We start from the raw sequence: 12855 nt of genomic DNA, 5'->3' as shown, positions 1-12855 counted from the left end.
TTCGGAAATTAAAGTATCCGCTATAATTGGTCCCCAAGAGAGTAAGTAACCTTCAACTTAAGCAATTCTACACAGAATAATAAAATAAGAACCACTTCATTTTTGCAATCAAGATCTGCCATATATTCATAAACACTTTAAACTTCAAAACATCGAAAACTAATCTTAAAGTGTGTAAAGAGTGCAAAGCCAACCGAAGATATAAAATCTTATTGTCATTTGGATTTTCCTTTGATAACTTTTGAAGATGTATTGGTTTGTCTAAACTAGTGTCTGTGTGATTTAAGACTGATACATGTTGTTGTCTTATGTATGTGAGAAGTTTCTAGAAGGTTTGAGAAGGCAATATTGAAGGACGGTTTGAGGATGAATTGAAGAGGAAAACTACTATTGCTTTGGTTAATTAAATTGGAGTTTTACAAGGAAAAGGAAAATAGCAAAAAGGAAAAAGGTATTTTCTTATGAAATTTAGAAATCTTTTCCTATGGTGATTAAGAAGTCTTGATGGGTATATAAGGAGGTGTTGGGCACGTCATAGAAAGGTAAGAGAGCTGAGACATAAAAGTTAGAACCCTAGAGAACTTTATGTTTGTGTGCGGCTTAGTTTCGCGGTTTGGTGCTTGTGTTGTTCAAGCTTCTTTGTTCGTCAGTGTGACGTGTGTGTGAAAGTTTGTGACAATCCGTCCCGTAGACCCCACTAGCCTACCCGCTAACTGGCCTCCATAGGCCCCAAGCTGGCCCTGCAGGACATCGATCCTAATCTACTGGTGGATTTGGATGTGAGTTCCTTTCCACGGTGAGGGGTTAGGATCGATGCCCTGCAGGGCCAGCTTGGGGCCTATGGAGGCAAGCTAGCGGGAGGCTAGTGGGGTCCATGGGATGGGTTGTTACAATAAAAATCGATCCTAACCCATCATTGTGGATATCCAAATCCACCAGTAGGTTATTGGTGCGCCAAACGTTCCTCGAACCCTGGTCCCCACCCTTTAACAACCTTCCCACAGGACAAGCTGTCACAGGGCAGTGATGGGTTAGGATTGATGCCCTGCAGGGCCAGCTTGGGGCTTACGGGGGCAAGCTAGCGGGAGCCTAGTGGGGTACACGGGACGGGTTGTTACAATGTTGCTCAAGAGAGTTGAAGATCTGAAGTCCAGGCTCAGGGGGAATTTAGCCCAATGTTAGGTTATCTTGGTTTAAATCTAGGCTTGGTGTGAGTTTAGTTAAGAGTAGATTTATCCTTAAGATTTCATGTTATATAACGGAGCGGTGAATTAAGAGGGTTGTGCTTAATTTACGCGTTTGCGAATAGGTTGTATTTGTTTTCTTGTTCTAGTGAAATCGAAATCTGGACATGGTCTCGGGGAGAAGGAAAAACCGAACCTCGTTAACAAAGTTCTTGTCTTGTTTACTTTCTGCACTTTATTATTGCCTCATCCGCATTTACAATTTTCACTTCACTCCATGTCTTATACTTGGCCTAAGTGAAAGGGGAATGAGAGAAAGGCTTGAACTTTCATATTTATGCTTTCACCATGTCTGTATAGAAAGTCTCAAAGAATCTAGAGAATTGGGCTTTATACGAGACACAGGGGAAGAACATAATACAAGAATGGTAAGGCATCTAAAAGAAAACTTAACTTAAGAAATCTTGCATTAGCATCAATTATAAGACATCAAAATGATGAAATGAGCATGATCAGAGGCATAGAAGATCTAAATGATAAAAAGAAGAAGATTTCTATATGTTCCTAGGGAAACCTTATAGACGAATTCACACAAACCTCAAAGAATTAAAAACTACTATAAGTACGTACCTTGGACGACTCAACTCGCAAGAGATCTTCCTCCAAATGAGCCACACCACCTTTACAAACCTAATCAGACATTTACTCTATCAATAGTAGTAACGTTTCAGCAAATAAGTTTAAACGAAAACATGATTCACCTTTGTGTTCACACATCACACTCAATAAGTCAGCCAGATACAAGAACTCATTCCCATAAGGTCAACACTCAACAAATAAAATAAAAGATCCAATATACGATTCCAATCGATACATGAATAATTAAAGGGAATCTATATATGTTGATTTGGATATATATATATATATATATATATATATATATTATCACACAATGAAGATGAAAAATAAATATTTGGATTTATAAAAGATAAAAAAATTGTTGACAAAAGAGTCAGGGTTCTGAAAAAAATGGTAACGCAATTGAAAGGGGAATGAGAGAAAGGGATTTATATATATAAACAAAAAATTAAAAATGAATGAAATTATGAGTAAAATAAATTTGATGTAGCAGACGATAAACTTTTGATTTATTAGTGTGAAGAAAAGAAGAAAGAAAGAAAGAAAGAAAAAAACCTCAATTTATAGCATTTTGGAATTTTGACGTTATTTTCAAGGCAAAGTTTTTCTAATATATGTTGTTCACATTTTTTTTTTTTGGTCAACGTTTTCCTTTGTATTTTATATTATATATTAGCTTTTTACCAATTTTATTAACATTATTACTAATTTATAACATTTTGGAATCAATTTGACGTTATTTTCAAGGCAAATTTTTTTATATATATTGTTCACATTTTTTGTGTTTTTTTATCGGGTCAACGTTTGACATTTTCCATTGTATTATATACTATCTATTAGCTTTTTACCAGTTTTACTAATATTATTACTAATTTATAACATTTTGGAATCAATTTGACGTTATTTTCAAAGAATCAATTTGACGTAAGGCAAAGTTTTTCTAATATATGTTGTTCACATTTTTTGTCTTTTTATCGGCTCAACGTTTCCCATTGTATTTTATACTATCTATTACTCGCTCCGTTTTTTTATTACTTGTCTTTCTAGAGGTTTTCAAACAAATTAAGAAAATAGAAAAAAATTCTAGTATATCCTTGTTTGACTATTAGAATTATAAAGGATTTAAATTTTTATTCATTTAATAAGGGGTCTATAGGATACATTTTTAGTAAAAATGACATTGGAAAGCGAGAACGACAACTAAATTGAAACAAAAAATTAGGCCTAGAATGACAACTATTTTAAAATGGAGGGAGTAGCTTTTTACCAATTTTATTAACATTATTACTAATTTATAGCATTTTGGAACCAATTTGACGTTATTTTCAAGGCAAAGTTTTTCATATATGTTGTTCACATTTTTTTGTATTTTTTATCAGGTCAACGTTTGACGTTTCCCATTGTATTTTATACTATCTATTAACTTTTTACCAATTTTATTAATATTATTACTAATTTATAGCATTTTGGAATCAATTTGACATTATTTTCAAGGCAAAGTTTTTCATATGTTGTTCACAATTTTTTGTATTTTTTATCGGGTCAATGTTTGACGTTTTCCATTGTATTTTATACTATCTATTAGGTTTTTACCAATTTTATTAACATTATTACTAATTTATAGGATTTTAGAATCATTTTGATGTTATTTTCAAGGCGAAGTTTTTCTAATATATGTTGTTCACATTTTTTTTGTTTTCTTTATCATGTAAACGTTTCCTATTGTATTTTATACTATTTATTAGCTTTTTACCAATTTTATTAACATTGTTACTAATTTATGGCATTTTAAAATCAATTTGACGTTATTTTCAAGGTAAAGTTTTTTTTAATATATGTTGTTCACATTTTTTTTGTTTTTTTATTGGGTCAACGTTTCCCATTGTATTTTATACTATCTATTAGGTTTTTACCAATTTTATTAACACTATTACTAATTTATAGGATTTTAGAATCATTTTGACGTTATTTTCAAGGCAAAGTTTTTCTAATATATGTTGTTCACATTTTTTTTGTTTTCTTTATCATGTAAACGTTTCCTATTGTATTTTATACTATTTATTAGCTTTTACCAATTTTATTAACATTGTTACTAATTTATAACATTTTAAAATCAATTTGACGTTATTTTCAAGGCAATTTTTTTAATATATGTTGTTCACATTTTTTTGTTTTTTTATTGGATCAACGTTTCCCATTGTATTTTATACTATATATTAGCTTTTTACTAACTTTATTAACATTATTACTAATTTATAGCATTTTAGAATCAATTTAATATTATTTTCAAGGCAAAAGTTTTTTAATATATGTTGTTCACATTTTTTTGTTTTTTTATCGGGTGAGTCCTCTAAACATGTAAAAAATGTAAATTAGGTTAAAACTGGTAAAAAGCTAATAGAAATAAGGTTAAATTAGTAATAATGTTAACATGTTTAGAGGAGTATTTTTTTTACATGTTTACATATTATTATTTACCTATTTTCACTAAAATTATTACCAATTTGCCACTATTTTTCAAAACTGGTAAAAAGCTAATAGAAATAAGGTTAAACTATTTGAAAAGTTTTCTAATATGCCGTTCACGTTTCAAGTTTTTTAAAACACATGTAGATTTTGTTTTTTTTTTTGTTTTTTTTTGTCAACGTTTCTTATTTGTTGTATTTACATTATCTATTATTATTATTTTTACTAATTTTCATTAATATTATTACTAATTTGACGTTATTTTCAAGGTAACTATAGAGCTGAGCTTTGATCTAGATATCAAGTATTCACACGTTTACTGTTTGATGTAAGTTTGAGAACTCTGGTCCCTGATTCGTAAGAAGCTAGGTTTCATAAATTAAGGGGGTGGTTACGGAGAATTTGTAAAGATATAAAACACATATTCACAACATCACATAAAAAAAATCTTGTTTCTTCTAGTTGGCATCTTTTTGATAGTCAGGTTCACAGAATTCTCCACCAAGATCATCGCAGGCCTCTTCGCGGAAGACGCTAAGTTGTCACAAAAACACACACAAAATCAGAAGTTTAAAAAATTTAAACTGAGAATTTTAGAGGTTAAGAAAATGAAAAGGGTTTTGAAAAAAGTGAAGTTTTACGTTTTGGTGTTGTTATACTCTTCGTATTCTCTGTCAACAGGCTCTGAAACCACGGGACGTGAGACGGGCTTTGATTCGAGCTTGACTTCAGGGTAAATGTCAGCAGAACAAGCGTATCCGCTGATTACTTCGCATGCTTCAGCTGGGAAAACACTAAGTACAATAAAGATGTTAACGAGTCAGTAGTAGAGATGAGAAGAGGGGGGAAGTGGTGATATAAGGACTTACGAAAGGATGGAGGAGTTGTAGTCGACGGTGTTAGGATCAGATGTTGAAGGAGATGATGATGTGTTGTTTGATCTTAGAGATGAGAGTCTTGAAGCTTTAGTTGCGTGAGGAAGAAGAAGACTGAGCTTTGGAGAAGAAACTGAAGAAGAAGGAAGAGGAAGAAGAATGGTTGGTTTGATGTAAAGCGCTCCCTGCATTTTCTTTCTTTGTAATCTGTTTGATCTTTTGAGTAAAAAAGATTGGTTTAGTTGTGATTTTTAGATATTTTGGTTCTGTTTTGGAACAGTTTATGTATTATTTATAGCCAAAAACAGAGCAGATTTGTTTTTTCTCTTTCACTTTGTTGGCCAAGTAGATTTACGTTTTATTGACTCAATAATTGATAATCCAACGGACTAAAATCACTCACTGGTCTAACAAAGAAGATAAAAAAAAGTTTGAAACAAAAGGAAGAGATATTAATGAAAGGATAAGGTTCAGGCTTTGTATGTAATATGTGAGAATGAAAATCACTGGATAGGTATCCACCACACCACTACCCTTGGAAGAAATTTTATCCAATCTTTTTTTGGAATTTTGTGTGTGTGTGTGTGAGCAAGAATCATATGATTTGAGATTAAGCAATATACAATAGTAATGGTTTGGAGAGTCTGAAATGAAATAAGCATGATACATTCTTATTCGATTATTAAAGGTTTTAGTTCTGGGGTGGACAAGAGAATAAGCATATCTGTTTAGCGTCCGAATTGATTTTATTGTCCAACATTTAATCGTTTCTTTTCCCTTCTCATGGCAGCACCAACAATGAGACTAAAACCTTAATTTCTTTCAATACTAGATTATTTAGCGCGGGTATATATTTATTGATTGTTTTTAAATAGGTATATAATGTCATATAATATGCAACAATACTATAATGCTTTATCTTTTATTCTTTTTAAGACAAATATTATTAAATATATTTAAGTATCATTTATGTTTATTCAGAAAGAACAAAAAAATTCACTAAAAAAAAGAAGTAAAAATCATATATGGATAAAATAATCATAAAAATATTATTTCTACATATTGATGTTGATAATAATATACTTTTAACACATGACAAAAATAATAGTTTTAGTCTCTGAATTATTATTAAGGCAACTATTTTATTTCAAACACATTATTCACACACTATAATGTAAATCAATATATATATATATATTTATTAATAAAATATATAAACTTCTATTTATTCAAATAAACATCACAACTATATATCGATATTCAATATGCACTTTTCACATATCAACTACAATTCAAGTAATTAAGGAGAAGATTACAATATTGTTCCATGATATAATAATAAATCAAATTTTAAAGCAGTCCACTTAATACAATTGTGTTACACATAGATGGTCTAGAAGTGTGGAGAACGTCGTCACTGCTGGATTTGAGAGGCAGGTTGCATAAAACTACAGCAAGTCAGCAACTATTTTGAAGATAAATTGGTATGCTTAAACATTGATTTATTTAACATTGTGGATGGTCTTTTGTACTTTATAGTTCATTAAATATATATATATATATACACACATATAATTCATGCTATTAATATGTGAGTTCCACACATGGCCTTTAAGACGTTTGATTTTCCATGTCTCAATATTTCCAGTCACCGTTTACGAAAAGAGAACCACTCACTTGAAGTTCGTTGTGGTTGTCTTTGTCTTTTTGCCAAAATCATTTTGGGAAAACCTCTTCAAGATACTCACAACGGTCTTTTTGGTGTTCAATCCATACACACAACTGTGCCATTCTCCTTCTTCATCTCTACCACACACTTCTTCGCCATCAAAAGAATCTTCATCGCATCAATCACTCTTTCCACATAACTTTTCTGCTTGTCCTCATATTTTTCAGACAGGGATTGTAATCGGTTTAGTATTGTTGAACGCACTATCTTTGATCATACTCATACTTCGATATGTTTCATGTGTTACTGAGATCTTCTCTTTGAGTAAGGCTTGTTTCTCTAAATTCTTAGCTTCTTTCTCCATAAACACTTGTTCTGTTACTCTCAGTTTCTGGTTAGACAACGGAGTTTAATCTTGATGTTAGTCATTTTCTCCATCAAGCTCTCTATCTCCTCTCCTTTCATCTCTACTTCATTACGTAGTCTCTCTACCATCTTTTCCAGATTTACAATCGCAGATTCCCTCGATGCAACATCTTTAGCGCTGTCTTGCATTCTCTTCTCTGTCCCTCCGTACGTCTTGTACTCTTCCAAAATTTTTCGGGCTTAGTTTTAGTCATCTATTAGCTTCTTGATTATTGCTTCTCGTTCTTGGAACAAACCGTTGATCAGTTTATGCTCTTGGTTCATGCAGATAAATCTTCTCGACATCGGTGGTTGACACGACATCTAAATTTCGTGCATCGCTTCACAACGGTGCTTCCACACAACCTATAATTAAATACTATTAATGAATTAGTATGTATATTTAAACAAAAAGGTTGGCACGAACCAAAAAGAATCGATAGGTAGTTATAATCTTATTGTGAATAAAACACTTAGTATTTATAAGAACTAAGAGGCGTTCATGTTTTGGGGTTTTACATTTTTTACAATTTTCATCAACACATCAAAGAAGAAATTTATATTTTTAAAAGATACTACGGGCCATTATCACAACCTATATTCGTAAAATTACCTTTATTTTTGCATAAAAAAATATACGTTATCTTCTATATATATATATATATATATGGTATTTTTTTCTTTTGTACAATTTTTTTAATAATGTTGAAAATGTTAATTAATTAGATGTCTATTTATAATTTACTTATATAATCTAAGAACCATATTAACATATAATCATAGGAAATTAGGCATTTTAAAATTGGGAACGTTTACAAAAACATTTATGATTTTTCTTTTTATGATTACATATATTAAGGAAAGAGTTTAATTGAGTAAATTTTAGTTTTACCAAAATTCTAACGCTCACATGAAAGTTGACATGTCGAATCTTGATTGGATGTTTTAAATCTTAGGTGGACAGACTTAGTAGCTTATAGCTTCTACTTTTATTTAGTATAGATTTCAATATTTGACAATTTCATAAAAGTATCAATTTCTATTTTTTGGTGTTTTCAATTTCTATTGGGAGATAGATAACTAGATATAGATTTGTGTAGATATCTAAACAAGACACATTTTCTCTTTATCTAATTTTATCCTTTTAGATTCTCTTCCTTCTAACCAAAAAACCAAACCCACTCCAAATTAAAAATTTGCTTTATTAATAAAAAAAACAACCCCAATATAAAACCCAAAAAAAAGAAAGAGCTTTTTTATGAGAATATCTGAGAAGCCACCTTTGGTCACTTTTCAAATTGACATGTATCTTTTATCTTTAAACACTATAATTTAATTAAACACCAGGATTAAACAACTTTTTAAAATATATTCTGTCCTTTTATCGTTATTCTCTATTTTTTTACTTTATTTAAAGATTCCTTCTTATGTGAATTTCTAATAATTCATAAGTTAAACCGAGGCTTAAACTGGAGATGTTTGTGATGAAAATAGTCATGAAATAGTTGTATGGATTGTGATGTATTTGTTTGTTCAGGTCTTTTCGGTACAACTCAAAAAATTAATATTTGTTTCTTATTCTGAAAATTCCTACATCAGTTTCTCATAACTTCTCTACGTTGATGCCAACTAATTCTGAGATATATAAAACCTCTACATGATGAAGTTTGATGAAAGGACTTTTACACTTGGCCAAGGGGATCAAACTCACATCCATATAAATAATGCACAGTGAAAAAAAGAAACAAATCCAAAGTTCAAATTTAACTTACTCACCACATCCACAACCTCTGGTTTTTTCTTTATTCAGTATTTGTTCTCAGATGAAAAGATTATTATACATACACAAATCCATAGCATTTTTAAATGCTATTCAGTAACGGCGTACACTTGTTGTCGACAAAAGTACCCGGCTCTGTTTCTTCCCTCTCTTCCCGGGTTCTTTGATTGTTGCGGCTGGTACGCTTGGTGTTGTTGTTCTTGATGTTACACTTGCGAATGATGTCATGTTTGTGGTTCTTGCACCTGAAAACATGTTTAGAGCTCATCAAACTATTCTATAAGAATCTGTAGAGCTAGAATCAGTGGTTTGGTTACCTGTGGTTGCATTAGCAACTTCACTACTGCTGCTGCTTTGAACATTTGTTGCATCGTTATTCAAGTTGGGGGAGTCATGGCCTGCTGCAAAACCGTGCCTTGTCACATGTGAAAAGGAATTTCTCTCTCTGATGTTTGGAGGGCTAGATGATATTGGGGCAGAGTTCCCAAGGGCTAAAAACGGACACAACACAAAAGCTTTCTGATTAGATCACTTAACCTCAAATCCAATTAACAGACTAGAGATTTCCTATTATTTACCTTCAAAGTCATCCAAGGAATATGGAGGAAAGTCATTATGAGACGACTGCCCAAAACTGGCCATCAATGGTACAACAAGCTCTGCAGCTGCAGCTACTTCAGCTTTAATTTTATCTTTCTGCTCCTGAAAAATGGACATAATATGAGTTGTTAGCCCTGATTTTTCCTTTTAACCATGGAATTTCGGAGAGAGTAAGACACAAAGCAGGATCATTTGCTATATGTAATCAAGTTAAAAATACTAACAAAAGTGAACAAACAAAGCCCCATGAGGTTGGAATCTGAAAGATTTTAGACAAAGAGACCATGGGTTGTGTATCATGGTTAAGAAAGAGGAATACCTTCCTAGCACGGTCTTTCCTCTGCTTCTCACGCTTCTTGATCTCATCTATAAATGGAGCAAAGGCATCAGGAGGCAAGGAATCCCTCATATCAATCTCACATATCTGAAAATATTACCAAACCGGGGATAACCTCATGAGAAAAACGTCAACACATAGCAACATTTGCTGAAGATAGAACCAAATGAATAACATGTGCGGAAGATAGGAGCAACCAATGGAAAATAAACCTGAAATGTAGTTGTTAAAGAAAAATGACTCAAGAAGCGGTAACGTCTCCTTATGGCTTCCGACTGGGTAACAGTCTCCATTTCCAGTATCTTTCCACTCACTCTGTCATTTCATGGATTGGAATCAGAACACAACTGGAATAACAAACTACAGAGGATAACTTTTTCGCTGAACAATTTTATTGATTTTCATACTGAATAACAACAATTCAATCTTTCTATCGATCACCAATGCCTGATTTCATAAAATAAGAAGCCATACATCATAGACTTTTGAATCAGTATCACAAATCCATGCAAAAAAGATTAGACAACAATAAACTTCCATTGCAACCTATTCCCTAGTCTTTGGCATACGAGAATTGTGATGCATAAAAGACATGGACTCTTACCTTGGTGGAAGAAAGTCATAGCTGCCATAGTGATGCAGAAGGCACTTCACATTTAAAGTGTGAAGGATAATGTGCTGACCATCAACAGACTGTATAGGTAAACAACCAGAGCACAAAGGTAAGACAACTTGAGCATCTTACAGATAAAACCACCACAATTACTTTTGATATCAACAAAACACCCTAGATTATTATTAACATTTATTTTCATATAAAAGAATCTGACTCTGTTATATTAAACGACCAGCCCATAGCAATGGAACAATGAACAATCCTCATGCAGCTCATTAGTACTTTATGCAAACACAACAGTATGCATCAGAAACTCATTACCTGATAAAAGTTGTATGCATCGTTGTCCTTCAGGTCTTTGGTGTTATTTTGGTGCGACAGGAAACCTTTGCTACCATTATATGAGGAAGATGATGGTGCGTCTTGGTCTTCTAGAGGACGACCATTATCCCAACTCTTTTCCAAACTAAATTGTGATTCCCCATCTGACTTATCTACTGAAGAATCTTCAATTGATTTCTCTTGATTGTTGGAACCGCTAGCTGTTGCTCCATGCGCCCAGCTTGGTGCTTGATAACCAACTCGAGAAACATCAGGAGGTGAAGATGATTGTGTCTGATTTCTAGCTGGTGTATTCAATTTGCTGTAATTAGAGAGCCTATGCTCATTCCAGTACATTTTTCTCTGCTCCAAACGATCCAAAGCAGCATTTACATATAGGTGCTTCTCCATGTCTTCGACGAGTCCAGGATCTGCCTTTGTAATCCAAGAATCTAACTCTGAAACTGCTTGTTTGACAGAAAGATCAACATCTTGGGTGAAAATGAACTTTGAAAACGGATCATATATCTCATTATCACCACTAGTAACAGTCGAGTCATACTCAACTTTTCGGGTGGGAGCAAAAGAATATTTCTTGCGGGTCAAAAGTACAAACTCGACGGGATCTCCTACAGAATACTGCTTAACGTTTTCAATATAAACAGTGTATAACTCTCTTGGAGAAATCATCACGAAGCACAATGGACACCTCTTGAAGCAATCTGCCTTGTGGTTATCCACACCAGTCAACAGATACTGTAGAATACACGGGAAACAGAAGATATGCCCACAGGAAGTTATCTGCGGACATAGAGGATACTCCAAGCAAATCGGACAGTGAACAGGAGACGGAGTAGAAAACCTGACACAAATAATATTATCCCACTGCAGCGTTTTGTCAGGATCCATAGAATCAGGAGAATGATCTCCAGTATCCAACACAACAAACTTGTAATTGGCCTTAAGAAACATATCCTTGTTATAAGGCCTTCCCTTGTACTGTTGCTTTCTTTGAGGCGGAGGAGGACCCCTAGATTGTGGCGGCGAAATCGGATCATACTGAAAATTCAGTAAATGGTTCCCACTTATGATATTAGCTCTTCTACCAGTTGGATTATGATGCGTAACACCGCCTCTAGGAGAATTATAATGCCCGGTGTTATGCTGCAATTGAGAAGAAGAAGAACCAGCAGCTCCTCCAGTACCTCTTCCTCTAGACCTATTCCTTCGACCATCATATCGGAAATGGTCACGTTTATCAGCATTAGGTGGGGAAAAACTCTCCTTCCCTGCTCCAATTTGCGTCATCTGCAGAGCATAGAAACAACAACGAACCGACCATTCAACAAAAATGAAAAGCAGAGTAGACTTAAAAGACTCATCCTTTACTGAGAAAGCAACTAAAGTTTACCTCTTTGGAGGATCCACGGCTATGTCCCTCCTCAGCTGCAGCAATCGGCTCTACAGTTCAAAAAATTCAAAATTGAGACAAAGAAGTGAGATATTATTAAAAAGCTGAATTTTTTCAAAGAAACCCTAAAAACCCAAATCAAAACTCAACCAAATTAACTGCCTTTCAACGTACAAAAAAAACCCTAAAAACTCAACCAAATTAACGAGTTCAATGTAGAAAAAAACCCTAAAAATTTAGGGGTAAGGTGAGAGTTTATCAATCAATCTTCCTTACCGGAGAAATAAGGAGTGGGTTCAGAATGTCCGACGAATCGAGTTCCGGTGGAAGAGATCCGGGAAGGAGGAGAGGTGGGAAGAGGAGAGAGAGAAGAAGAGTTGTCGCCATGGTCAGAGCTAGGGTTTAGAGAGGAATCTGTATTAGAAGAAGACGAATTGTGACCTTGGTTATGCGGTGAAGGCAAGATGGACATGAAAATTTTAGGGATGAGAGATGAAACTTCGCCGGCTCAGAGCCACCGCTTCTTCTGCGTTTATGCGTACAGAGATTTTT

General features: G+C 33.5%; 2 protein-coding genes across 2 annotated transcripts; both read right to left on the bottom strand.

Annotated features, from left to right (window-relative positions):
- Positions 4641 to 5432, bottom strand: LOC104779888 (light-regulated protein). The gene is made up of 3 exons (XM_010504311.1): positions 5159 to 5432; positions 4931 to 5083; positions 4641 to 4823 (listed from the first exon to the last, which is right to left on the bottom strand). The coding sequence occupies exons 1-3, from the start codon at positions 5353 to 5355 to the stop codon at positions 4748 to 4750; spliced, it is 426 nt and encodes a 141-aa protein (XP_010502613.1). The 5' UTR covers positions 5356 to 5432; the 3' UTR covers positions 4641 to 4747.
- On the bottom strand, positions 8936 to 12849 carry LOC104779887 (RING finger protein 10). The gene is made up of 9 exons (XM_010504310.2): positions 12580 to 12849; positions 12304 to 12353; positions 10893 to 12200; positions 10560 to 10648; positions 10168 to 10270; positions 9938 to 10042; positions 9597 to 9720; positions 9336 to 9509; positions 8936 to 9263 (listed from the first exon to the last, which is right to left on the bottom strand). The coding sequence occupies exons 1-9, from the start codon at positions 12773 to 12775 to the stop codon at positions 9112 to 9114; spliced, it is 2301 nt and encodes a 766-aa protein (XP_010502612.1). The 5' UTR covers positions 12776 to 12849; the 3' UTR covers positions 8936 to 9111.

The sequence above is a fragment of the Camelina sativa genome, chromosome 4, assembly GCF_000633955.1.
Source record: "Camelina sativa cultivar DH55 chromosome 4, Cs, whole genome shotgun sequence".
Taxonomy (NCBI): Eukaryota; Viridiplantae; Streptophyta; class Magnoliopsida; order Brassicales; family Brassicaceae; genus Camelina; species Camelina sativa.
The sequence above is the reverse complement of the archived record's forward strand: the minus strand, read 5'-3'. Positions and strand labels throughout refer to the sequence as shown.

Bases quoted from the DNA above. Each gene is read 5' to 3' on its own strand.
- LOC104779888 (XM_010504311.1), bottom strand. From the start codon at position 5,355: ATGCAGGGAGCGCTTTACATCAAACCAACCATTCTTCTTCCTCTTCCT. The intron at 5,084-5,158 runs GTAAGTCCTTAT...TATTGTACTTAG, and splicing joins TACAACTCCTCCATCCTTTC to TGTTTTCCCAGCTGAAGCAT. The intron at 4,824-4,930 runs GTAAAACTTCAC...GTGACAACTTAG, and splicing joins GAGTATAACAACACCAAAAC to CGTCTTCCGCGAAGAGGCCT.
- LOC104779887 (XM_010504310.2), bottom strand. From the start codon at position 12,775: ATGTCCATCTTGCCTTCACCGCATAACCAAGGTCACAATTCGTCTTCT. The intron at 12,201-12,303 runs GTAAACTTTAGT...TATGCTCTGCAG, and splicing joins GCCGTGGATCCTCCAAAGAG to ATGACGCAAATTGGAGCAGG. The intron at 9,721-9,937 runs GTATTCCTCTTT...TCCATTTTTCAG, and splicing joins GGAAAGACCGTGCTAGGAAG to GAGCAGAAAGATAAAATTAA.